Source organism: Capricornis sumatraensis, chromosome X, assembly GCF_032405125.1.
Source record: "Capricornis sumatraensis isolate serow.1 chromosome X, serow.2, whole genome shotgun sequence".
In the NCBI taxonomy this organism is placed as follows: domain Eukaryota; kingdom Metazoa; phylum Chordata; class Mammalia; order Artiodactyla; family Bovidae; genus Capricornis; species Capricornis sumatraensis.
In genome coordinates, this window is record NC_091092.1 from 8,208,056 (window position 1) to 8,236,011 (window position 27,956).

The following is a 27,956-nucleotide window of genomic DNA, read 5'->3' on the forward strand; positions in this document are numbered from 1 at the left end:
CTCTTCCCATCCCTCCCCACCCCCTTTTCAAGGATGGCCATTCAACTAACTCGAAGAGGAGCTCTCTCTCTGTTGCTCTTCCTCACTCCAGCAGTGATGCCAACATGGTATGCAGGTATGTCATAGGAACTGTAGCCCATTATTTCCAGGAAGGGCAGGGCTTAGACCAAGTCTTAGAGAAGGGAAGGGTTAGACTGAAATCGGAGACACTTAGATACAGAGAAGAACTATCCTCAATAAAGAAGATGGTTAAACATTAAGGCAGGCTACGGAGGGAGGCTTTTGAGGCAAACTAATAAGAGATTTTTGAAAACAGGCTGCACCAGCATAAAAGTGAGTTTGGTCAATATATCCTTGTAGCTTATTTGCACAACACAGGGAGTATAGCAAATATTTTATAATCACTAAAAATGGAGTATACTCTTTAAAAATTGTGAACCACTATATTGTGCACTAGTAATTTACGTAATACTATATACATGAACTATACTACACGTGCTGCAGTCCATAGGGTCGCAAAGAGTTGGACACAACTAAGTGAACAACAGCCGCATACTTGAACTAAACTTCATAAATATAAATAAATATTACAAATGTGGCTTGTTAACATGGCTTTTGAGACCATTATATTACCTGCTTTTCCATTTTCTCTGTCTTTCTCTCTCCCCTCCCAGACATTATTTATAGGATGAGATTTTTATAGCTCCTTTCTGATAAAGATTGCTAATAACAATTCAGACCACATTCTGTTGAACAGGAATCCCTCAGTTTCTTCTGGCTTGTTTCTTACTTTGGAAAGGATGGGGATTTCTAGATCCCTGAATGTTTCATCCTTTGCCTCTGGGGAGATATAAGGAGCTCAAGAGAACTCACTCCGCGAGGAGGGAAAGGAAGGGGAGGAATGAAGGAAGGATAATGAGGTGCCAGACAGGAGTTTTTGATGGGGCCCAGCTGGCATTCCAAGTGGTAATAATACTCTGTGGCCAGCACTGTCTGCCTTCATGGGGGCTGGGGGGAGCAGGGGAAGGAGCCGGCCCAACTAATGGAGTTAGAAAAACATCCAGAGATGAGTAAATAACAAACTGCTTCCATCACAGCTGCAGTCATCGTAGCTAAAATTTTCCACATGCCCTTAGCTCCTGCTGGAAGCCTCTGGCAGAAGCTCTGTTTGGAACAGCTGCGTCAAGTTTTCAAACAAATATGCGAACTTCTTCCCCTGTTTGGCTTCACTTGGCTTTGTAGGGGGTGAAGCATGAGGGCTGATACTGAGATGAAGATGTTCAAATCAAGCCCTTGGCAGAGCACACCCTGTTTGGGGTTAAAGGAGCCCAAGTCTCCAGAATATATGTGCAGCTATCCTCCCCAAACTCTCCCTAGCTTCAGTTCAAGTACATGAGACCAAAATCCAGCCAAAAACCATGAGCGTAGGCTAGATGAGTGAAGCCTGATTCCGAATCACTATAAGAAACCCCAGAGCACACTGAGGCCCTTACCTTCCCCAGGGTGGAAGCCTGAGCTTTTGGAGTCTTGAAGACAATGCAGCTTTTTAAGACTTGGATTCATTTGAAAGTCTCAAAAGGCCATTTGCAAAGGTGGCCACTCCCCACTTCCTACAAGAGTCACCATGCTCATCACTCCTTCTTGGGAGCCCCGACTAGTGAAGTCTCTGATGGTCCTGCTAACCTGTTCATTCTGTCCTTTTCTTTTCTTAGAAGGCTATGTGATGAGAGATACTTGAGGATTTCCCAATAATCTTTCCCTACATCACTAGCTCAACTGTCTGAGTTTGCTCTGTTCATGTGTTCATTTCTTCACTCAGTAGATATTTAGTGACCACTGTGTGCATTTGGGACTGTTTTGTTCATGGCTATAACCTTGTCCTCCAGTGGGAGTAGCACAAGGAAAGCAGCCATGTATGGATTCTGGGCTAATCAGAAATAGGATCCAGGAATAATCATCAGGGTGTAGGAAGGGTTAAAAATAACAATCAAGCCAGCAGTGGGTTAAAAGTGTGTACTGGCATATCTGTGCAGTTCAGGAAGTCAGACAGCATTTCTTATCATAATCCAAGCATTAGTGTGGATCTTAAAATAGTCATCAACTATCAGTTACATTTCCAACCACACCTTTGTAAAGTGTAGTGCTTTAGAGGGCCTGTTCCATGGATGTTGGAGGAACCCAGTAACAGAACTCACGGTAACCACCAATCAGCCTAAAGGGACCAAGGAATGATACCAAAGCTTCTCCCCACCAGGGCTGAAGAGGGACAGACAGATAGAACAAGGTGGGGAGAGGGGTCCTCTAGTTTCATATATCACATCTCAGTATCTTAATATTTTCCAAAACTTATCCAAAGACAGGCAAAGATGAGCAACGGAAAGGCTTAAAGTGGTAAGGTGGCCCTAACTTATTCCTGTCACAAAGCAGACTTGGCACTGGGCCAGCCAGCTTTGTGCCCTGGTGAAGACTGTAATTATCTGACTGAGTCTTCACCTCAGCTTTTCCACATCCCTTGTAATTCTGGAATGATATGAAATGTTGGGTGGCCTTCGATCCCACACCCACAGAGTTTAAAAAGCTGAATTGCAAGAAAGATTTTGGATTTTTATTTCCGTTGGATGTTGTCCAAAGCTTTCCCCTACAACCATCTTTAGTGGAGTGTCTGAGTTTGGCATCAAGGGGATCAAACCACTGTGGGCTGCGATGCCCACTCTGCTCCTTACTAGCTGGGAAACCTCAAGCTAGTTCCTGAACGCCTTTGAGCCTGTTACCTCATCTGTATGTGAAAGCAATAAGACTGTCTACCTCACTGAGATGTCAGAGTAGGCGCTGAGTGATGGTAAGAGTCACTGTTGTTATTGTGGGGGTCGTTATCCAGCCATAGGCCTTGGACACTCCTGTCTGCTCTTTTGGTAAACAGAGGCTTGCTCCCATGCTGGGAATTTGTTCATAAACAAGCTCTGGAACAAGAGTATGGGGACCAAATCCTTTAGAAAATCACACGCATCTGGCCTCCTGTTTATAGGCATTGTAAGGCTTTGATACTAAACTGAAACAGCTGACAAGAATTCTGTCCACCCCGCCACCTCCCTCCACCACAAAGAAACCACTCGGGTGGGAAAAGAGGGAGCAAGGGAGAGAGGCCCAAGGAGAAATAAAGGAAAGCCAGGAGAGAACTGAAAAGGGAAACCAGAAAAAAATAAAGGGAAGGAGAAAATATGAACTCTTTCCTCTGGAATGAGGGCAAACCGATGAGGCTATGATTTCATAAGACAAACTTTCAATTTGATTCATTCCCTTGTTCATCAAGTTGGACTAGTTTCCCAACACCCACCCCTCACCCCCAGTCTGGGCCCGTGGGGAATGGAGGAGCCTCATCATCTACCCTCTGCTCCACCCATTAGTGCAGGGGGCCCCGTGTCCCTGCCCAGAGAGGAGACAGGGTAAGCTTGTGGTCAGGGTGTTTACATAGGCCAAAGGGCTCCAGCGCTAAAACCCAGCCTTGTCCCAGAAGCACACCCTCTCCTGGAAATGAAGAATTGTCTCTGACTCCAGCACGGCTGGCTGCTCTATTAATGTGTGTGCTTTAGGCACAACAGTGAGGCTGGAAAGAGAGCTTCCGGAAACTTCCCTCCGGAAAGGACCAAGTTGTATTCCAATTAGTATGCATGACCCATTTCCTGCTGTCTGGTGGAACACACTGTTTAGTCTCCCAGACAGCCGCAGACTGGCCTCCACAGGGACTGGACCACTTAACAGAACGGGGGTGGACTCAGAATGTTCTCTAGTTCAGCAGCTCCCTACTAAGGCTCCTGCTGATTAGAGTGACTGAATATTTCTGCAAACCAGGGCAAACTGCTCAGGCAGTGAAACTCCTACCCCCTTGCCTCTTGAGCCCTCCCTCTTTGCCCTGGCATGCCACCCCTAGCCCTGGCAATCAATTTAAATTGAAATTGTAAGATTTCCTATCACCATAAGGCTCTATGTGTTTTTTTAAAAAAGCTTCCTGCATAGAATTATCCTTAATACACAGTTGATTAAAAAAAAAAAAAAGTGAAATTCACTCAGTCGTGTCCAACTCTTTGCAACCCCATGGACTATATAGCAAAAGGCTGGTGCCCTGTGGGCTGGTGGGAGCTTGAGGAATTGTTTGCCTCTGATGACTGTAAGAAGGTCCATCATTAGTGGAAAGACCCTTGCTCGGGTTCTATTTTTTTGCCTCCTATCTGGGACAACAGTCCATCCTCAGAACTCAGTCCTCAGTATCTCACCAAGACTCCTGTGTTGCATCAGGGAAATGGATCATTTCGAGTCCAAATGGGCAGAATGCACGGATGGTCAAGAAGTTTGATTTTTTTTTAATGGAGTCTTCTAGTGCTACCAGTAGCCACCTGACCCCCTGGACTATAGCCCACCAGGCTCCTCCATCCATGGGATTCTCCAGACAAGAATACTGGAGTGGGTTGCCATTCCCTTCTCCAATGGATCTTCCCAATCCAGGGATCAAACCCGGGTCTTCTGCACTGCAAGCAGATTCTTTACCGCTTGAGCCACCAGGGAACCCCAGTAAGCTGCCCACCCTTCCCCCGTTATGAGCTCACCCTCTATGTACCTGAGGAGTGGAGGTTTGCCCACATTAGTTGCGCTGATTCACAGCATAGGATTTTTCCCACTAAACAGCCACCTCACTCTCCACCCATGGAGTGTCAGGTGCTCAGAAAGGGACCAAGTTGGAAAGCAGAAAAGGTTGGAAAGGACTTGCATCAGAGACCAATATGTTATCTTGATATTTTCTTCATTCTAGGCTCAGGCTACCACCCAGATGAAAGCTACAATGAAGTCTATGGTGAAGAGATCCCACAGACTCGCATCCTAGACTACCAAGGTAATCCTCACTGCTTGTCAGGCTTAGGAAAGGCCTTTTCCGTTGTAATGCCTAGGCCCTGTCTGATGCATCCTCACCCAGCTTGGCTCATTTGTATCAAAGCTGCAGTTCAGGGAATCAAGGGTTGTGGTTTCCAGCCATGAATCTTGTTACTGACTTGCTGCGTGATCCAACCTCTCTAGCATTAAGTTTGCCCATCTATCACTAAGTGTGGACTGAGAACCTACTGTATGCCTAATTCTGTATAAGGAAAGCCTTGGGTGCTACAAAGGTAAAGTTTTGTCCCCCTCAAGAAGCTTACATTCTCCTAGGGGATATGAGTGAGGGGGCAATAAAATTAGCAGGTGTAGGGCAAGGAAGCATGAAACTCTGTGCTAGCAGGAAACACAATAGGAATTAAGAAAAAGAAGTCAGGGGAGGGGTCATGAAAGATGATGTTTAGACTAGGCCTTGAATGATGGGTAGATTTCAAGAAGCAGAACAGAGACAGGGGGGCAGTCAGCAAAGCGGATGGCCACAGGTAGAGAGAGAAGAACAAACGTGTAAGAGGAAGGCACTGGGAAGAATCTAGTCTGACTGGAGGAGATGGGATATGTAGGGAGTTGGAGGAGGTAAAGTTGAATATAAACAGTGAGACCAAATTAGGAAAGGCTCCACAATCTAGGTGGTGGTAGTTTAGACACTAAGTCATGTCGGACTATTTTGTGACCCCCATGAACTGTAGCCCTCCAGGTTCCTCTTTCCACGTAATTCTTCAGGCAAGAATACTGGAGTGGGTTGCCATTTCCTTCTCCAGGGGATCTTCCTGACCCAGGGATTGAACCCACGTCTCCTGCATTGGCAGGCAGATTTTCTTTACCGCTGACCCACCTGGGAAGGCCACCATGATCTAGAGACCCTTCTAAAGAGAGGCTCAATAGTGGTTCCCGCTTTAGAAGGAAAGCTAGACCACGTGATTTCTACTATCCTTTCCATTTCTAAGATTCTTAGTTTCTGTGCTTTGCAAGCCATGTTGAGGAGTTTGGCTGTTGTGATAAGAGTTACAGGGAGTCGTCATATGTTTTTGCATAGGGGAGCGGCATGGTAAATAGTAATTTCAGAATATCAACCTCATTATTGTGGGCAGAAAGTAGGAGTTCAGGAGGGATAGAGCCTGGGTCAGGGAGATTCTCCAGGGATCAGTAACAGTGATGTTGGTTAGAGATGATTGATGCTAGTGGAAAGGAAGAGCAAGGATGAGCCCCAGAGATGTTGTAAAGAAAGAGATGATAAGACCTAGTACAGATTTGATGTACCAAGAGGTTAAGAAACAAAGGACTCTCTGAAAGCATCCAGTCTGGCACCTGGGAGAACTGTAAGACCCTTCTCAGAGAGACAAGGTTAGAAAAGAAAAGTGGTTTGTGCCCTATAGGCAGTGGGGAGAAGAAAGATGGAGCTTCGTGGGTCAGAGTCATTAACTTAGATGGATGAGCTATCTGAGGGAGCAGGGGCCAACATCAGAGCCTTAGAGGTCATCTGTGTATGTGAGCAGGAGAAGAGGAACCAACAAGGGAAAAAGAGATCACTCGTGGTCATCCATGTAGGAGGAGATTGGGGAAAAGAATTTTAAGGGAGGCAAAGGAATAGGAGATCTGTGTCAAATACTGGAAAGAAACAAATTGAGGGGATTACAAACAATGTATTTGGCAAGAAGAAGGTAAATGGTAACGTCTGAGAAAACAGTTTCAATAGAAAAATGATGAGAGGTTGGAGTTCCTCTCTGCTCCTTTTTAGCTACCTTCTTTCTACCGATCTTCTCACTCTGCCAAATGGTCTAGACCCGCTGCCTGTCTGTCTCAGCACCTGCCAACCCCCAAACTCCCTACAGTCTCTTGCCTTCTCACCCACAGATCTCCATGCTGAGACAACAGCCCTTGAAGGTCAATGACAGTCCTCTCCCAAAGCCCAAGTCATATGGCCCCTTTTTGAGCTCAGCCTCCACATCTCTCAGCAACAGTGAACACATCTATCTCTTCTCACCCCACCCCCATCCCTGGACTCCATGACATTTCACTGTCATGATCATGGCTGAGGCCAAGAAAGGAGATGGACTCTCTAGTAGTGACAGGAGGAAGAGTGAGGCATGGATCTGAACTTCAAATGATCATGATCTGTCTCCTGAGCTCCCAGACTACACCTCTAATTGCTGCTAGACGCTTCCATTTGGAGATATTTAAAACTAAATTCTTTCATCTTCCCTGAAAAAGGTTTGATATCTGGCTTCACACTTTTGATAACGGTACCATCATTCTGTTCAAAATACCTTAATGTGACCTTTAACAGCCCCCATCACCTTTAATAGCCCCCCTTTCTTCATCACCTCTCACCAATCATTCACCAAGAATTGTCATTTCTTTATTAATCCAAGTGATTAAAACTTATTACCTTACATATGGTTAATGACAACTGCCTCCTAATTGCATTCTCTGACTCACATTTCTCCCTTCCCCAAACCTACTGACCCACCGTGATCATTTCTAATAGAATCTGGTCTCAGTCTAGATAGTCTGACAACACATTATCCCTTCTCCTCACATGAAATCTGAGTAGCCAGATTAATAGAGCTCTACTCTGTTTCCTGACAGCTTTAGTCCACACTGAGCTTTCCCTCATTTATTCATTCTTTTATTCATTAATTCAGTGACTAGTTATTGAGTACCCACCTTCTGATATAAATTTTTATTATCTGGATCACTTATTTGGCATTCATTATATACTGCCTCTTTGGTTTACTTTTTATTACCCTCAACCAAATAGTTCTCTGTTTAACAGAAGGTGCCACGTATGACATTCCCATAGAACTATGTCAAAAGTAGATGCTCAAGAAATGAGTACTGGCTGGTTGGAATTCTGGGAGCAAATGCCAGATTGTAGTAGACCATAAATGGGAGACACAGATAGGAAAAAGCAACAGATGCAGAAGGTACTTTCAAGGAGCCCAATAGCCCTGTGATTAATATTAATAGCCTCATTGGTTATTTTTAAATGTGTATAAAGCCATTTAGAAAAATGTAAGCCACATGGTGGCCTTTGGTCTTGGGGATAAAGTGTCTCATGGCGATCTTTGGGACTTAGTCTCGGGACATAAAACTAATTTGGTAAGGTTATGGATTGCAGCCTTCCAGGCTCCTCCATCCATGGGACTTTTCAGGCAAGAGTACTGGAGTGGGGTGCCATTGCCTTCTCCGTATCTATGTTGAGGGGGGAGGAGCTGCCAGGAAGGTACAACCGGAAGTTCCAGCATTCCTGGTAAGGTCTTGTGATCTCATAATCAACAGCTCTGCCACTGTGGTGCTTAAAAGACTTTCTCTAACTTGGGGCAGGCACCTCCACATGGCAGCCCTGTGTTGTTCCTTGAAATGACAGCAACACAGGGAATATCATTCCCATTCCCAGGGCTAGATATGTTTTACACATGCATCTTCATTTGACTCTCAAAATAGTCCTATGAAACTGGTTTATTAGTCCTACTTTACAGATCAGGAAACAGCTCTGCTGCTGCTGCTGCTAAGTCACTTCAGTGGTGTCCGACTCTGTGCAACCCCATAAATGGCAGCCCACCAGGCTCCCCATCCCTGGGATTCTCCAGGCAAGAACACTGGAGTGGGTTGCCATTTCCTTCTCCAATGCATGAAAGTGAAAAGTGAAGGTGAAGTCACTCAGTCGTGTCCGACCCTCAGCGACCCTGTGGACTGCAGCCCACCAGGCTCCTCCATCCATGGGATTTGCCAGGCAAGAGTACTGGAGTGGGGTGCCATTGGGAAGTTCAATTTAGAGCATCACAGAGCTCAGGAGTGGCAGGGCAGGAATTCAAGTGCAGGAATGTCTGACTTCAAAGCCATGCTCAGTCTATCTCTTTCATCGGAAATGTAGCCCATTGTGGGTTTTTTGTTTTGTTTTTTTAAAGGATGTTTTTTAAAAAATATAAAAGTTAACCAATAAAAAGCACATCATTATTTTAGAGCAAACTGCCCACATACTTTGGTACCATTTTCACTAATCTTGAACTTCCTTTCCCTCTCTTACACTGACTCCTAGCTTGGAGTCAGAAACACTTCTCTGAGGTGTGTCCCGATCCTCTGGGCTACCACTTGCTCCCGGATTGCTCCATCACCGGGCAGGCTGGCAGCTGCCTGTGTCATCTGATGAGAGTCACGAAGAAGGCGCTTTCAATCATGTTGTCAGCACACTGTTCTCTTTACAATCTCTAGAAAGAGATGTTGCAGAGGCCACAGGCCTGAGTTCGGATCCCAGCTCTTCTACCTTCCAGCGGTTTTGACCGTGGACAGACACATATTATGTGCCAGTCACTGTGCTATGCATTTTATAAATATTATTTAATTTAAATACTTTTCATGCTTGCTCTCCAGTTGTTGACAAGACCTCTGAAACACATTATTAAGTTTATTTTAAAAAGCACTGTGGGAACAGTGGACGTACTCTTTGTGGTAGAGGAAGAGAAAAGAAGACTCCCTTTATATGCGTAAAGAAACTATTAACAGCAGTTCCCGATGGGGGGACTAAGTAGGGATAGGTGGGGGAGCAGGGGTGGAAGGGAGAATTTAACTGTATAACTTTTTCTACTTTGGGGATTTTGAACCACGTGATTCTATTACATATTCAAAAATGTAAATGTATACTTCAAAAGAGCAGAGCTTCACATGCTGCAATGACAGATACTGTGGTTAGAAAAAAATGGGTTTTAGAGCCAGACAAATCTTGGGTTCATATCCAGCTCTGCCCCTTACTTGCTTCTGGTTTGGGGCAAGTTATTTCCTCATCTGTAAAATAGTGCTAAACACCCACGCACCTTTTCAGGGCTGTTGGGAGAACTATGTGAGATGATGGATGGGAAAATGAAGTCATAAAGCATCGTGCCTAGCACACTGTAGCTACTCCATAACGACTAACACTTTTCCTACCACATTCTTCGTTTCAGTTTCCCATCAGCATTCTCTGGGTATATTTGTTCACTTAAGATGTACTCTGTTAGTAAATTTCAATTATGCTGCTTGGTGAGACTGAATGTGGATGGCATGAAGGACACTGTCACATGCCTCACTTGCTTCCACATAATGTACCCACCGTCTCCCCTGTTCTACCAGTCTGGTGACCACACCCAAAAAGAAAATGAGGTTAGCCTTGAATTATTTGTTCTCGAGGTCACTTGGAGATCACGTTTCTCTTCCTAACTGCTCATAAGCCTGTGTTTAATTCTAAACCATTTTGCTATCAGTGCTATCAGTCTCACCAAGCAGCATAATTGAAATTTACTAACAGAGTACATCTTAAGTGTTCTCACTACCAAAAAAAAAATGGTAACTATGTGAGGTGATGGATGTGTTTATGAACACATTTGAAGTCATCATTGAAGTAATCATTTAACATTGAAGTTAATTGTTGAAGTAATCATTTAACAATGTATACATATATTAAAACATCATATTCTTCACCTTGGTGCATGCATGCTCAATTGTGTCCAACGCTTTGCAACCCCACGGACTGTAAGCCACAAGGCCCCTCTGTTCATGGGTTTCTGCAGGCAAGAATATTGGAGTGGGTTGCCATTTCCTACTCCAGGGGATCTTCCTGACCCAGGAATCAAACCTGGGTCTCCTGTATTTGCAGGCAGATTCTTTACCACTGAGCCACCTGGGAAGCCCATTGTTCACCTTAACTATTTACAATTTATGTGTCAATTATACCTCAATAAATCTGGGGAAAATGAAAATTGGGATAGTGAATTTGCTCTTTCCAGCCTTCCAACCTGTTCATTTTTTTCTTTTGGTAAACTGTCATGCTTTATAGTTCTTTATTTTTATCTTACAGTCTTATTAAAATATAATTGACATACAACACTGTATAAGTTTAAGGCATACAGCACAAGTTTAGTGAGCATCCATCATCTCATATAAATATATCATTAAAGAAATAGGAAAAAATGTTTTCCTTGTAATAAAAAGTCTTAGGATTTACTCTCTTAACAACCTTCATATATGACACACAGCAGTGTCAATTATATTCATCATGTTGTACATTACATCCCTAATACTTATTTATCTTATAACTAAGAGTTTGTACTTTTGACCACCTTCATACAACTCCCTTCCCCCCTTCCCCTGCCTCTGGTAAACCATAAATCTAACATGTTCTCTTTATGCCAGTATTCCTTCAGGCCAGCAAATCTGAGCTTATTTATAAAAGCTGCTGCTGCTGCTGCTGCTGCTACTAAATCACTTCAGTCGTGCCTGACTCTGTGCGACCCCATAGATGGCAACCCACCAGGCTCCCCCGTCCCTGGGATTCTCCAGGCAAGAATACTGGAGTGGGTTGCCATTCTTTCTCCGATTCATGAAAGTGAAAAGTGAAAGTGCAGTCACTCAGTCATGTCCGACTCCTAGCGACCCTATGGACTGCAGCCCACCAGGCTCCTCTGTCCGTGCAATTTTCCAGGCAAGAGTACTGGAGTGGGTTGCCATTGCCTTCTCCATTTATTACTGTCTCAGCATTTACCCTGAGGTTTATATTTCCCTTTACTATGCTTGCTTATTCTACCCATTCCAATTTTATGTGTATTTTTCTTGACCCAATATGGGTGAAACATAGAACAGGAGTGATTGTTGAGGTCCCAGCCTCGAATGTAAAGTCTTAATCATATGTGTTGTGACCATATAATCAACAGCCCTGCAACTGTAGTGCTTAAGAGACTTTTTGTCATTTGGAGATGGTTTCTCCAGATGGCAGCTGTGTGTCACAGCCACAGGCTCAAAAATAGCACTGGAAGCTACAAGCCTGTTGTGGCTTAACGGCTAGTTTTCTCACTGTCATCTGTTTTCATTCTCCAGCTGCCCTCAAACAGAGGCTCTAACTTTTTTTGTTCCTTTGGTTCCTCGTGACCTTTTTTCAAAGCCCCCCTTTTTTGTCTCTTAGGATTTCGGAACCAAATGAGCTCATATGGGGCTTTAGCTTTCCCAACCCCAGGCTAAGAAAGCTCTGTCATCCCATGTGCCCATCCTTGAGCAGGTGGTCCTCTGCTTGTTTTTATGTTCCCCTTTCAAACCTTAACCTACTGAAGAGTCATTATTTGTGTAGCCAATGAGGTGTTTTTATGATGCTTTTATGATCTCATGACCCTATTACCTTTTGTGCTCAGTATTGTACTGCGATTAGACTTTCCTTCCTAAACAGCCTACTTTGATATGCATTCCCTCCCTCTCTCTAGCTTACATCCTTGTGTTATTTTTAAACAATTATTAAAAGTGTACATCCTATAAAATTCACTTTTTTGGTGTATAGTTCTATGAATTTTGACAAATGTGTAGAGTCAGGTCACCAATGCCACAGTACCAAAAATTTGCCAAGGGCTGCCCCTTGAGGGTATCCCCACCGCTATCCCTGATCTCTGGCAACCCCTGATCTTTCCCAATATTTCTGCCTTATCCAGAATGTCACATGCATGGAATCATAGTCTGCAGTCTTTTGATTCTGACTTCTTTCATTTCACAAACTGCACTGGAGATTTGTCCAACTTGTTGGATGTATCAGCACAGCCTTCTTATGTATGGATAAACCATGCCTAGTTTAAACGTTCACATTTGGAAGGATATTTGAGCTGTTTTCAAGATTTGACAATAATGAATAGAGATATTTTAAACATTTGTGTACATGATTTTGTATGAACATGGATTTTTATTTCACTTTCAGTTCAGTCAGTTCAGTTACTCAGTCATGTCTGACTCTTTGTGACCCCATGGAGTGCAGCACGCCAGGCCTCCCTGTCCATCACCAGCTCCTGGAGTTTACACAGACTCATGTGCATTGAGTTTGTGATGCCATCCAACCATCTAATCCTCTGTCATCCCCTTCTCCTCTCACCTCCAATCTTTCCCAGCATCAGAGTCTTTTCAAATGAGTCAGTTCTTCACATCAGGTGGCCAAAGTATTGGAGTCTCAGCTTCAACATCAGTCCTTGCAATGAATATTCAGGACTGATTTCCTTGAGGATGGACTAGTTGGATCTCCTTACAGTCCCTGGGACTCTCAAGAGTCTTCTCCAACACCACAGTTCAAAAGCATCAATTCTTCAGTGCTCAGCTTTCTTTATAGTCCAACTCTCACATCCATACATGACCACTGGAAAAACCATAGCTGTGACTAGACAGACCTTTGTTGACAAGGTAATGTCTCTGCTTTTTAATATGCTGTCCAGCTTGCTCATAACTTTCCTTCCAAGGAGTAAGCGTCTTTTAATTTCATGGCTGCAGTCACCATCTGCAGTGGTTTTGGAGCCCAAAAAAATAAAGTCTGACACTGTTTTCACTGTTTCCCCAACTATTTGCCATAAGGTGATGGGACCGGATGCCATGATCTTAGTATTCTGAATGTTGAGCTTTAAGCCAACTTTTCACTCTCCTCTTTCACTTTCATCAAGAGGCTCTTTAGTTCTTCACTTTCTGCCATGAGGGTGGTGTCATCTGCATATCTGAGGTGATTGATATTTCTCCCGGCAATCTTGATTCCAGCTTGTGTCTCCTCCTGCACACAATTTCTCATGATGTCCTCTGCATATAAGTTAAATAAGCAGGGTGACAATATACAGCCTTGACGTACTCCTTTTCCTATTTGGAACCAGTCTGTTGTTCCATGTCCAGTTGTAACTGTTGCTTCCTGACCTGCATACAGATTTCTCAAGAAGCAGGTCAGGTGGTCTGGTATTCCCATCTCTTTCAGAATTTTCCACAGTTTATTGTGATCCACACAGTCAAAGGCTTTGGCATAGTCAATAAAGCATAAATAGATGTTTTTCTGGAACTCTCTTGCTTTTTCACTTGGGTATATACTAAAGTGGGATTGTGGAATCACCTGGCAACTGTATATTTAATCTTTTTAAGAAATTACCAAATAATTTCCTGAAGTTTCTTCATCTCAGCAATGTATGAAAGTTCTAGTTTTCCCGCATCTTCATCAACACTTAGTATTACCAGAGTTTTTTTTAGCTTTAGTCATCCTAATGGGTATATAATGATATCTTTTTGTCGTCTTAATTTGCGTTTCTCTAATGACTAGTGATGCTAAACATATTTTCATGTACTTATTTGTATCACTATATCCTCTTCAGTGACATGTCCTTTCATGTCTTTTGCTCATGCTCTGACTGGATTGTTTGACATTTTTATTGTTGAATTTTCCAAGTTCTTTAAATATTCTGGATACTAGTCCTTGGTCTTATATATGGTTTCCAAATTTTTAGCCCCAGTTTGTGGCTTGTCTTTTGTTTATCACCAGTGCTTCCCACAGAACAAAAGTTTTTAATTTTGACAAGGTTCAATTTCTTGATTTTTTTAATTTTATGAATTGTGCTTTTGGTATCATGTCTAAGACCCCTTTGTGTGTGCATGCTAAGTTGCGTCAATCATTTTTGACTCTTTGTGGTCCTATGGATAGTAGCCTGCCAGGCTCCTCTGTCTGTAGGATTCTCCAGGCAAGAATACTGGAATGGGTTGCTATGCCCTTCTCCAGGGGATCTCCCTGACGCAGTGATCAAAGCTGTGTTTCTTATGTCTCCTGTATTGTGAAAGGTTGTTGCTGAGCTGTGAAAAATGCCAGGATTCTTGGCCTCTGGAGAAGAGAAATTCCATCTGGGGCCAGTGATGAGGCTTGATCGCTCAGAGCTTTTGTGGGACAAAGTTTTATTAAAGTCTAAAAGAGATAGACAAAGCTTCTGACATAGACATCAGAAGGCAGCAGAAAGAGTGCCCCCTGCTAGTCTTTAGCTGGATGTTATATGTCTGTTAGAAAGCTATTAATCAGAAAGAGACACCTCAAGGCTGAGGGAGTTTCACCAGGCCCCTCTCCCACAATATGTATTTTTGAGATGGGACGGCACAAGGTGTATCATCCCCCAGCCATAAAACAATTGATATGAACACTGGTTTGTTGAGCTATTATCAGTCCAAGGTTTGAGAAAAGAAAAAAGTTAGTCTTCGGTGGAACCATTTTGAAAAAAGGCAAATTCCAAAGCAAATACATCATTTCATTAACATAGCTTAAGAAAAACATCTCTATAAGAAAAACGCATTGGTTAGTTCAAGGTCTCAGAAAAGTTACGTTCACGTGGAACCAGGTGTCTTTTAAACTTGCAGCCTATTTCCTCTGTTTGGAGACCCCTGGCCTTCCTGCCTGTTACCCTCTCAATTAGCAGGTGGGTTCTTTACTAGTAGTGCCACCTGCCCTTTGCTGCTGCTGCCAAGTCACTTCAGTCGTATCCGACTCTGTGTGACCCCAGAGATGGCAGCCCACCAGGCTCTCCCATCCCTGGGATTCTCCAGGCAAGAACACTGGAGTGGGTTGCCATTTCCTTCTCCAATGCATGAAAGTGAAAAGTGAAGGTGAAGTCACTCAGTCGTGTCTGACCCTCAGCAACCCCATGGACTGCAGCCTACCAGGCTCCTCCGTTCATGGGACTTCCCAGGCAAGAGTACTGGAGTGGGGTGCCATTGCCTTCTCCACACCTGCCCTTTGCCTAGTCCTAAATCCTAAAGACTTTTCTATTTTTTCCTAAAAGTTCTATAATTTTACTTTTTTCATTAAAGTTCATGATCCATTTAGAGTTAACTTTTGTTTAAGGTATGAGATACAGCTTCCCAGGTGGTTCAGTGGTAAAGAATCCACCTGCCAATGCAGGAGACACAGGAGATGCAGGTTCAATCCCTGGGTTGGGAAGATCCCCTGCAGGGGGAAATGGCACCCCACTCCAGTACTCTTGCCTGGAAAATCCCATGGACAGAGGAGCCTGGTGGGCTACAGTCCATGGGGTCACACAGAGTAGGACACGACTTAGAGATTGAGCACCCATACACACACATGGGACATTTAAGTTGAAGTTCTTTGCTTTGCTTTTCCTCTTTATTTTTGCCTATGGAAGTTCAGTTGCTCCAGCATGATTTGTTCAAAAGACTATTTGTCCTCCATTAAATTGTTTTTGTACCTTTGTCAAAAATAATTTTGCCATATTTGTGTGAATGTGTTTCTGGGCTCTCTGTTCCATTCCATCAATATGTGTGTCTGTCCTTCCACCAATACCACACTGTCTGGATTACTGTACTTCTAGCTTACTTTTCTTCTATTGCTACAGTCCCCCGATGGTGTTATACATTAAATATCCAGGATGGAGAAGCCACATGCTACTCACCAAGAGGAGGAAATTATCACAGCAGCCTGGGCACTCGCTGTGAGCTTTCCTGTGACCGGGGCTTTCGACTGATTGGACGGAGATCCGTGCAATGCCTGCCAAGCCGCCGTTGGTCTGGAACTGCCTACTGCAGGCGTAAGTGGTATGCATGTATAGGCCGACATCTGCATGTGAGAGAGGCCAGCCAGCCATCCAGCCAGGGTACATGCCTGGAGGTATTACTATGCCCTCTGTCAAGTACAAATTGAAAATTTTCACAGGATCCCAACAGGGCCTTTCCCCATCCTAACATTCCAGCTCATGTTCTCTCCCTGTGACTATGGATCAAGCAATAGGGGCATTTTAAGTTGCAACCAGGCTTCCCCAGTGGCTCAGTAATAAAGAACCTGCCTGCCAATGCCAGATACATGGGTTCAATCCCTCAGTTTGGAAGAACCCCTGGAGAAGGAATGGCACCCCACTCCAGTACTCTCGCCTGAAGAATCCCATGGACAGAGGAGCCTGGCCTGCTACAGTCTGTGGAGTTGCAAAGAAACTGGCATGACTTAGCAACTGAGCACAGACGCACGCAAGTAGCAACCAGCCCTCAGTCTCAAAGGGCCCAGGAGTGCATGGAAAGCTTCCACCTGGGGCTGGATGTGGACTTAGGCCTTCCTCTGGAACTCTCAAGCATGTGCAGTCTCAGACTCTTTCCCACTTGTGGTAAACTAATGTACTTCTTGGCCTAAGGTCTTAGGTCTTGGCGGTGAAGCTAAAAGACATCTTCTGGTCTTCATTTTCTTCTGAAAGTCAAGAAGAACCTCCAAGGTTGGAATGCAGGAGTGCTAGTACATACATTTCACATCATGTTCACCTCAGCTCCCAAATCCCTACCTCTTACTGAAACCCTACAGCCTACCCTATTTTGGCAGCTAAGCTTTGCCTGTCCCTACATCCATTGCTGAATGCCATTTGTAGAACACTCCTGTGTGTAGGGCCACTTCAAGAGCCATTAATTACCAGGCTGATTCTAGACTAGCCAATGTGTGCATGTGAATGGAGTATCAGGGGATGTAGAATGCTGAGCATTCAGAGATAAATGGGGTTGTTTGGAGAAGATGCTGTGGAATAGAGGAGAAGTTTGGTAGCCAGAAAAAGGAAGCAACCATTCCCCTCTAGGTGACTATAAGCCATTTGTTATAGGACTAGACCTCATCATTTCCAAAATGAATTTGAACTGACCTTACAAAATTAAAATACATCGACAAATTAACATGAAACCAGTTAAAAGTTTGTGTTGTATGCGTGCTCAGTTGCTCAGTTGTGTCCGAGTCTGCGACCCCATGAATTATAGTCCGCCCAGCTCCTCTTTCCATGCAATTTCCCATGCAAGAATACTGGAGTGGGATTCCATTTCCTTCTCCAGGTGATCTTTCCAACCCAGGGATCAAAGCTATGCCTCTTGAGTCTCTTGCATTGCCAGGCAGATTCTTTACCACTATGCCTGTTTAAACACTGAATCTCAGTTTGTACTTCCTCATAAGAGACACATGGAAAACACTTTGGATCTATCATTTTCACTGTCATATAATACTAAGAAAATCAAATCAACAGAATAACAGACCTTTTTTCTTGGCCCTGATTTCAAGAAGGTCATTGTTGCTTAGGTCTTTATATAAAGGAGGCTGGAAAACATAAAAGGCAATCACCTTCAAGACTGGTTTGACCAGGAAGCAAAAACAAACACAGTCAATAAAATCTTTAGTCAAAGCTCCGATAATGGAAGTTAGGGAGGGTTAGAACTTAGACAACCTAAAGGAACATATGGCTGGCCTACTTCCTTCAGGTGTTGGGTATTTCATACTGGACTTTGGCAAGCACAAGCTTACAATCAGTTCATGGGAGCTGTTGCCACTTCTGGCACACGTAATGTCTAAAGCACATGGACTCACCTTTAAGCAAATGCCTCCAAAGCTGTCTGCCCCTCCCCACTGGGAGTGGCCTGACTTGTACTCTCACCAGCACAGAGGACCAGTGGGTATGTAAGTGAGCCTCAGCTGAGGAGTGTGGCAGAACCAACATTATATTCAAAATGGAGTCTTGAATTTGTTCAAGGGCATCTAGCATTTGTGGAACAAGAGAGGAAAACTATGAGCTGCTGAGGCCCCAAATAAACCCAGAGATTTATATGCATTGTCTCTATATTTGGCGCAACAATCCTACTTCATGGTATACACGTTTTAGTGATGGAGACACTGAGGCTTGGAGAGAGATGTAAGTTGCTCAAGTCATAGAGCTAGTTAAGTGGTGGAGCTGGGATCCAAACTGAGGTGCGTTCCTCAAATCCATGAACTTGGATGAGTAACTTCTTTGAGACCATCTCCCCCCCTCCGCCCCTCAAGAGTACTATTGTACTTCATAATATCAAACATAAGAATGAAATTAGGAAAAAGAGGCAATCAGGCACAAAAATGTCAGAGCAGTTGGGCATAGGTTTGCCTGTATTTTCTGCTGTCTCTGACATGGTCTTCCCTGGGCTAGATGCCTAGGTATTACTTCCACATAGCCCCACAGGCCACTGAGCTTGCCTCTTGATTCTCTCTTAGAGATGAGATGCCACGCGTTGCCATTCATCACGAGTGGCACCTACACGTGCACAAATGGGTTGCTTCTTGACTCTCGCTGTGACTACAGCTGTTCCAGTGGCTACCACTTGGAAGGCGACCGCAGCCGAATCTGCATGGAAGATGGGCGATGGAGCGGAGGAGAGCCTGTATGTGTAGGTAAATGCTGGTCGCTCCCAGTTGTCCTGCTGCAAAGAGCCAGCCTGGCGTTATGTCCACTGCAGAAGGCGGCACCCTGGGCACAGGCTTAACAAAGCAATCGCTTCCCTTGGAGTCAGGCCTCACAAGTTTCATTGAGCATCTTGAACTGCCTCTTTTACCTACCCAGTGGTGTGGTATCGTTTCATGGGTTCCCTCCAGGGAAGGCAGGGATCCGCAAGTCAGCACTTAATTTCTGACCTTGGCAGACATAGATCCCCCCAAGATCCGTTGTCCCCACTCCCGTGAGAAGATGGCAGAGCCGGAGAAACTGACTGCTCGAGTATACTGGGACCCACCCCTGGTGAAAGACTCTGCTGACGGCACCATCACCAGGTGAGCCAGAGATGCCGCCTACGCCTCCCGCCAGCTTCTCTCTCCCAGGCACTCAGGTAGCCCCACTGAACACACAGACTGATGGCACAGTGATATGTGCCCCAAACCCCAGTGCTAAGAGCCACTTTCCTCAGTGGCTCTCTCACCCTGTCCCATGTAGGTTGATACTTCGGGGCCCTGAGCCTGGCTCTCACTTTCCAGAAGGAGAACACGTGATTCGTTACACTGCTTATGACCGAGCCTACAACCGGGCCAGCTGCAAGTTCATTGTGAAAGTACAAGGTCAGAAAGAAGTTTTCCATTTCTGCATTGCTTATTATTTCTTCTCTTCTCTTACCCTCTAGATGCTCATCACAACCCTCTCCTCGCTATGCCTGAAACAGACACCTCATGCAGATTGGGAGAGGGGACACTCAAGTTCATGAAATAGGTCATTCAGGAAACCTGTATACATGTGTACACACATTTCAGAAACTCTGCCCCTCAACAAGACTTTCTCATTCTCCTAAATCTACATGAAACCCACCAACATACTCTGTATCCATTTCTTTTCTTAGCCTTCAAATCAATGATTAAAGTCAATCAGCCTTCATTCTCAGTCTTTCTCCTCTGCTGAAATTGGTGGTACTGGCTACTGATTCTTGCTTTTTGTTTTGTTTTCATCATAAAATTAATTCATGCTCATTGTTGAACATATGGGAAATAAAGTAATACACAAAGGGGGAAAAAAACTATTACTCTGTCACCCAGAGGCAATTGTTGTTAATCTTTTGGTATTTTTCTTCCAGTCTTTTATTCACACATACTTAAAAAATACCTAATTGAGATCACACTGCATATCCAATCTTAGGTCACCCTTTTTCACTTTTCATTATAACACAAGTAAATTTCTCATGTTCTTTAAAGTTTTTTCAGAAGTCTTTCAATCACAGTATAATAATCTACTTCTAAGAATATATCATACTTTGCTTAATGCTTCTCCTCCCACTGATGGATATTTTAAAGTATTAGTTGCTCAGTCATGTCCAAATCTTTGCTACCCCATGGACTGTAGCCCACCAGGCTCCTCTGCATGAAATTCTCCAGGCAAGAATAATGGAGTAGGTTTCCATTTCCTTCTGCAGAGAAACTTTCTGACCCAGGGATTGAAACTGGGTCTCCTGCATTGCAGGTGGATTCTTTATCTTCTGTGCCACCAGGGGAGCCCAGTGATATTTCATATTAAAAGTAATTTATAAGGTGGTCATCTGTATGCAGAGTGTCCCCAAAGTCTGAAAACAAAAATGGCAATTTTTTTTTTACAGATTGCTAGTCTTTTGATGACTATATATATATATACTTACCCATGCTTCCACATTTTATGAACACTTTTGTCTACATTTCAGATTTAACTCCATAACAAAGCAAAAATTTTGCCTCTAGCCCTGGCCATTGGCAACACAGAGAAGTCATTCATTCTGATTATCCTGGGTCTGCTGATCTAGAAAACCCAGCATGGGCACCCTCTTAGCCTATTTTTCTCTACAAGAATTACCATAGCCCCAAACTGGAACTTCTCCCTGACAGTGAGACGCTGCCCAACTCTGAAACCACCACTGCATGGCTACCTCACCTGCACCTCAGTGGGGGACAACTATGGTGCCACCTGTGAATACCACTGTGATGGAGGGTATGAGCGCCAAGGGACCCCCTCCCGGGTCTGCCAGTCCAGCCGCCAGTGGTCAGGATCACCACCCATCTGTGCTCGTGAGTGCAACTAGGGAATGGGGAGAGTGGACATAATGATCAGGGCTTCTTTGAGGGGTCTCCCAATGTCTATGGCTCAGGAACCAAAAGCAATGCGTCTGATGTGGGAATGGGGGATTCTGTGATGTTTCAGAGCCAATGTTCCCCTCTAGCATACTCCACCTCCAAGAAAAAGGATTTAAAATCTCCAAGTGTTCTTTTAGGATTTCCCCTCAAGGAAAGGGAGAAACAACCAAAAAATTTTAACCTGAAAACCTCAGGATGTTGTTATCCATTCTGGGATGAAGGGACAGGCCATATTCTGACTGGCCATGTGCTTCTGCCCTAGCTATGAAGATTAATGTCAATGTCAACTCAGCTGCTGGCCTTCTGGATCAGTTCTATGAGAAACGGCGACTCCTCATCATCTCAGCCCCCGATCCCTCTAACCGATATTATAAAATGCAAATCTCTATGCTACAGGTAAGAGCCAAACTCCCCTAATCAGGGCCTAGCTCCTTTGAATTCCCCTATCCCACTCCGCTGGGTTTCCCTGGTGGCGCAGTGGTAAAGAATCCAACTGCCAGCACAGGAACTGTGGGTTTGCTCCCTGGATTGGGAAGATCCCCTGGAGGAGGAAATGGCAACCCAGTTTACTATTCCTGCCTGGAGAATCCCATGGGCAGAGGAGCCTGGTAGGCTACAGTTCATAGGCTCACAAACAGTCAGACAACTTAGCAACCAAACAACAACAACAACCCCACTCTGTTAATCTCTTACTACGTCTTACTCAAAGACTTGCTCTTTCTACAGCACAGATGCTACTTCTTTAGATTGTAGACAACATTTGATTAGTTTTACTGTAGACAAATTTAGGACAATTTTAAAACAACTGTGTTTTTACTGAAAAGGCAGTGAAGTCATTGGCATGGTGTGTTGCAGGAAGCTTGATGAAGGATGAGAAGGCAGTGTGGGAAAGCACTCCTAAAGACTTGTAAGACCTGTGATCAAATGTAAATGCGGGGAGTTAGTTTGTTTAAGTCTTCAAGGAATAATAACACTAACAAACATTTAGACAGTGAGGGCTGTATAAGGACCAGGTATACAAGTATGTACTTTATACATATTCTTTTAATTCTCCCAACAATGCTTATGAAGTAGGTACCCTTACTATCCCCATTTTGCAGGTAAAGAAACTGAGGCACAGAGAAGTTAATGATTCACTAGCTAATAAATGGCTGAGCTGCAATTAAACCCAGGCAATCTGACTCAAGGATCTGTGCTCTTAACCACTACTAATAGCAGACAAGAAGGAAACAGGTCATGATATTGCAAAGTAAAACAAGGGAATTGCATAAGGATTTGTAACATTCTACCAGATATCTAGTTAAAGCCGCTGTTGGGGAATGAAAAGCAGAAAGGACAGAGTAGTTCTGACTCCTGGGACTTTCAAAAAGAATAGGCTAAGTTCTATCACTATTCTATCACTATGTTGCACCCCTGAAACTTATTGTAAATCAACTGTTTTTGTTGGTTCCATTGACCAAGTTGAGTCCAACTCTTTGCAATCCCATGGACTGCAGCACACCAGGCACGCCTGTCCTTCACTATCTCCCTGAGTTTTCTCAAACTCATGTCCATTGAGTCAGTGATGCCATCCAACCATCTCATCCTCTGTCACCTCCTTCTCCTCAATTGAAAAGGAGAAAAATAATATAAGAATAAGAATAAAGAATAGACTAGGTTCTTGAAGAGAATTCAAAGTACGCTGACAAGACTCTGAGAAGCTGAAAGGGTCTGGATACCCAGGTAAAAGAAGAAGCTATTTAGGGGGTTTCTAAAGGTTGAGTTCTTACGAGTTTCCAAATCAGCATTCAGAAGGCCATGATGAAAGCATCCATATCAAAAGAATGACCCTGGGTCTAAACCAAAAAGGACCCCGTTCCTCCAGGGATCCAAAAATGGCAGACAAAAGCAACACCTCAGCTTGAAAAGAAAGCAGGAACAAGAAAAGGAAACAGCCAGGGAGGACTGTGACTTTGAGGCCAGGTCTAGAAGAGTAACCCAAAGATTCAACAAGGGGTGGAGCACCAGGCAGTGCTCACTGCTGCTTTCAACCTTGCCCCAGGTAACTGGCTAAGAGGCACCCCTGATGAGCGAAGCAGGACAAAAAAACTGTGGTACGGTTACAGGCTGCACTTCCTAGTGTGAGGAAGGCAAGAACGGGTCACAGTAAGAGCACTGATACTATTTTGGGGGAAATTCTGGAGACCAAGAGAAGGCTGTGGCCGTGTAGCCTAATGGTAAGGAGCACACAGGCTTCTCAGGTGGCACAATGGAAAAGAATCTGCCCACCAATGCAGGAGATGCAAGAAGCATGAGTTTGATCTCTGGGTCCAGAAGACCCCCTGGAGAAGGAAATGGCAACCCAATCCAGTACTCTTTCCTGGGAAATCCCATGGACAGAGGAGTCTGGTGGGCCACAGTCCATGGGTCACAAAGAGTAGGACATGACTGAGAGACTAACACACAAAGAACTTATGTAGCTTCCAGTTGTAAAATAAGTAAGTCCTGTGGCTGTGATGTACAGCATGGTGACTATAGCTATATAATATATTTGAAAATGGCTAAGAAAATAGATCTTAAAAGTTCTCATTGTAAGAAAAGAAGTTGTGACTGTGTGGTGATGAATGTTAACTGGACATATTGCGATGATCATTTAGACAAATATCAAATCATTATACTGTACACCTGAAAGTAATATGTCAACTAGTATCTCAATTTTATTTTATTTTACTTTTTTTTTTAACAAAAGTTTATTCTTGAGTGTACAATAGTTTCCAAGACAACACTTCATTCTAGCTATAGGTGGCAACAGATATTATGGCAGGGAATCCAGGTGTTTAAACAGGAATGGAACTAAGGGTCATCATTACCTCAGGCACAAGAAACAGCTTACTTTTTGCCAGATTTCTTAATTCCACCAGTGGCCAGGGGGCCTTTCCCTGCAGCCTTTGATTTTAGCTCCTTGAGTCTCTTCTGCTCCTCCTTCTGCTTCTGCTTGAATGCCTTATCTTCCTCGTCCATCTCCTTGGCTTGCTTCTTGGGCTGCTTCAGGGGCTTCTTCTCGCCACCTTCGCGGCCAGACATGGCGCCTGCCGCCCCTTCCCCAAACCCTGCCACCGGAAGTGGACTCAGTTTTAAAAAGAACATGGAAAGATGCTCAACATCACTCATTATCAGAGAAATGCAAATCAAAACCATAATGAGGTACCATCTCATGCTGGTCAGAATGGCTGCCATCAAAAAGTCTGCTAACAATACATGCTGGAGAGGGTGTGGAGAAAAGGGAACCCTCTTACACTGTTGGAGGGAATGCAAACTAGTACAACCACTGTGGAGAACAATGTGGAGATTCCTTAAAAAAACTGGAAACAGACCTGCCATACAACCCAGCAATCCCACTGCTGGGCATATACACTGAGGAAACCAGAATTGAAAGAGACACGTGTACCCCAGTGTTCATTGCAGCACTGTTTACAATAGCCAGGACATGGAAGCAACCTAGATGACCGTCAGCAGATTAATGGATAAGGAAGTTTTGGTACATATACACAATGGAATATTACTCAGCTATAAAAAGAATGCATTTGAATCAGTTCTAACAAGGTGGATGAAACTGGAGCCTGTTATACAGAGTGAAGTAAGTCAGAAAGAGAAACACCAATGATGTATATTAATGTATATGTATGGAATTTAGAAAGACGGTAATGATGACCCTATATGCAAGACAGCAAAAGAGACACAGATGTAAAGGAGAGACTTTTAGATGATATGGGAGAAAGTGAGGGTGGGATGATATGAGAGAATAGCATTGAACATGTATATTACCATATGTAAAACAGATGACCAGTGCAAGTTCGATGCATGAAGCAGGGCACCCAAAGCCAGTGCTCTGGGACAACCCAGAGGGATGGGGTGGGGAGGGAGCTGGAAGAAGGGTTCACCATGTCAATGTATGGCAAAAACCACCACAGTATTGTAATTAGCCTCCAATTGAAATAAATAAATTTTAAAAATGAACAGGAGGTGTAGGCTGAAGGAAGAGGCAGCACTAGAGCAAAAGCAAGACAAGGATTTTAAAAAAATCAGTAAATGAACAGTTGGTAACCCCCCCCCCAAAAATAACTTATGTATTTAAAAATCTATGCAAAGCTAAGCAAGGAGAGATGATGTTACTGCAACTTGTTAATTACATTTCTCTTTTCTGTCCCACATAATATAACCAATCTCTACACTTTATTAGAATAAAGGAAACACTGTTAGGGTAAGTGGGCTTCCCAGGAGGCACTGGTGGTAAAGAACCCACTTGCCAGTGCAGGAGACATAAGAGACACGGGTTCGATCCCTGAGTCAGGAAGATCCCCTGGAGGAGGGCGTGGCAACCCACTCCAGTATTCTTGCCTGGAGAATCCAATGGACAGAGGTGCCTGGCAGACTATGGTCCATAGGGTGACAAAGAGTCGGACAAGTTTGAATCGGCTTAGCACGCGCACACACACATTGGGGCAAGTGCTTCAGGAATGACAGGGGAAAGAGGTGGTAGACCCCCTCATGTGATGGTTTGTGAAGAAGCCCCTCCTTTTCCACACTGCCTCGACATGGTCCCAAGAGGAATCAGTTAAGTAGCCTTAGGTTTGGGTTTGACAGCCTATTCAGGAAAACCTTCTTCTCTCCCCTCCCAGCAATCCACTTGTGGACTGGACCTGAGGCACGTGACCATCATCGAGCTGGTGGGGCAGCCACCTCAGGAAGTGGGGCGCATCCGGGAGCAACAGCTGTCAGCCAATATCATTGAGGAACTCAGGTCCAGACTGGAGGGCAACAGGAAAGGAGTGGGTAGAAACCTTAGGCAGGACATTGGCCACAAGAAAGTTGTGGGAAAATCAGCAAACACTATTCTCTTGGGGAATTGCTTGTTTGAACTCTTTGGATGCATTAGGTAAGATCAGAGTGGCAGGGCATCAGAATCAAATGGCAGGGTGTTGTTGAAAATACAGATGACTACCTCAAACCAGCTCAGGACTGTGCTTTTATGAGGCACATCAGGTGACCCTGAATCACAGCCAGGGCTGAGACACAGACTCAAACATGACTTAGATAAGCCTTTGATCCTGTCACCTGGTGGTTGTATCCTTTTGCCTTCAGTCTGCAAATGAGCAAAAAGCATCTTTAGGCAGTGAAATCTGAATCATACTCATCTGCCCCTTGGGGAGGAGAAGACCATAGGGAACATGTGGTAGAAGCTGACTTTGCTCATTATCTGTCTGTTATCACCCTCCCAACCTCTCCCCCCACATATACTCAGAACCAATAAAGCCATGACTCCCCTCTGTTCCATAAACAATACCTGCCCTTAGGGCTTAATCTCAGGGACAGAAAGATTCAGACCCAGGTAAAGAGTGGGCCTTCCCTGGTGGCTCGGTAGCAAAGTCAGTGGTAAAGAATCCACCTGCCTATGCAGGAGATGCAAGAGACTGTGGATTCAATCCCTGAGTTGGGAAGATCCCCTGGAGAAGGGAAGGGCTACCCACTCCAGTCTTCTTGCCTGGAGAGCCTGGTGGGCGACAGTTCATGGCGTCACAGAAGAGTCAGACACAACTTAGTGACTAAACAACAGGAACAAGAGAAAAGACTGGAAAACACTCAGAGGAAGGAGACTGCACACTTGGTGATATTGATCAACCTGAAGTTTGACCAGGTGATATTGATCAACCTCAGGGCTGCCATGTTTGGTTGTGCAGGCTATGCTTGTCTAGCTCTGGGAAGCACTGGTCGCGGCATAGTGCCCGTGACTGGTGCTCCCTGGAGTTATCACGTGCAGCCCACATCACTATATGTGATAGCCCTGTGGAAGGGGGCCTGTGAGGCAAACACAGCTTAGTAGTAACAAAGCTATTCCATCTGGGGTGAGGAAGGGACAGCTTAACAGAGCTAGAAATGTTGGGGCAGCAAGACTAAGGTGTGAGCAGAGAAAAATCAAGGGCCTTGAGATAGGTACTAGAAGGGATGGGGCAAGGGATTCGGTGGGGAAAGAATTAGTCCATCAGCGGAGCTGTGAAAGATCAGAGAGGACTAGAGTCTGGCGGGATGATGTCCAGACAAGGTCTCACACGTCCCTGGGCTCATCTCTCTAGGCAATTTCAGCACCTCACTCGCTCCTACTTCAACATGGTGTTGATTGACAAGCAGGGAATTGACCGGGAACGCTACATGGAACCTGTCACCCCCGAGGAAATCTTCACGTTCATTGACGACTATCTACTGAGCAATGAGGAGCTGATCCAGCGCCGGGAACAAAGAGACATGTGCGACTGAACTTGAGTCGGAGCATGGTTGAGGTCAAGGGAAAATGTTCCCTGGTCAGCCAAAACTGGGGCCTAATCAAAGGAGAAAATGCTTTCCCACAGCTCTGAGGAAAGGACTCTAAGGTGGGTGAGGTTCCCTGATCCTGGGACATTTCCAGACACCTTTCCTCAAGCAAGTCTCTGCTTTACGTAGCACTGGAAGAGCATAAGAAGCTAGGGAGGGACTGAGGACAGGCCCTGGGCAGCAGCTTGTGGATAGAAAGTCTTGCTTCTGCCCAGCTCTCTAAAATCTTTCAGAGAAGTAAATTCTAAATTCACTCACTAACCGGCTGTGTTTGAAATGGTTCCTCTACCCTGAGGTGACAGCACAAGGCAGCACCATCACAACAGACAACCAGGGCACCATCAAGTGTGGCTGGATCTTCCTTACAGGTTCACTGTGGGGTTGGAAGTGAGGCAGGCTCACTCTTATTTGTCCTTCTCCCTTGTAGGATGTTGGGCTACAAATGTTAACCGTCTGTTAACCATTCTGTTAACCATCATCTCCCCTAAGAGCTAGCAGGCTGCTGCAGTTGGGAGGGAGCTTGGGGAGAAAAGTCAGACTAGAGCAG

At 44.5% G+C, this 27,956-nt stretch overlaps 2 protein-coding genes across 2 annotated transcripts; one reads left to right on the forward strand and one right to left on the reverse strand.

The window, feature by feature from the left end:
• On the forward strand, positions 1 to 27,570 carry SRPX2 (sushi repeat containing protein X-linked 2). The gene is made up of 10 exons (XM_068962770.1): positions 1 to 115; positions 4,805 to 4,885; positions 16,059 to 16,250; positions 18,701 to 18,877; positions 19,126 to 19,252; positions 19,413 to 19,534; positions 20,819 to 20,998; positions 21,327 to 21,460; positions 25,723 to 25,844; positions 27,175 to 27,570. The coding sequence occupies exons 1-10, from the start codon at positions 34 to 36 to the stop codon at positions 27,353 to 27,355; spliced, it is 1,398 nt and encodes a 465-aa protein (XP_068818871.1). The 5' UTR covers positions 1 to 33; the 3' UTR covers positions 27,356 to 27,570.
• LOC138070661 (translation machinery-associated protein 7-like) lies at positions 23,933 to 24,164 on the reverse strand. The gene has a single exon (XM_068961894.1). It carries the CDS (start codon positions 24,125 to 24,127, stop codon positions 23,933 to 23,935), a length of 195 nt encoding a protein of 64 aa, XP_068817995.1. The 5' UTR covers positions 24,128 to 24,164.
• Positions 27,571 to 27,956: the final 386 nt, after the last annotated feature.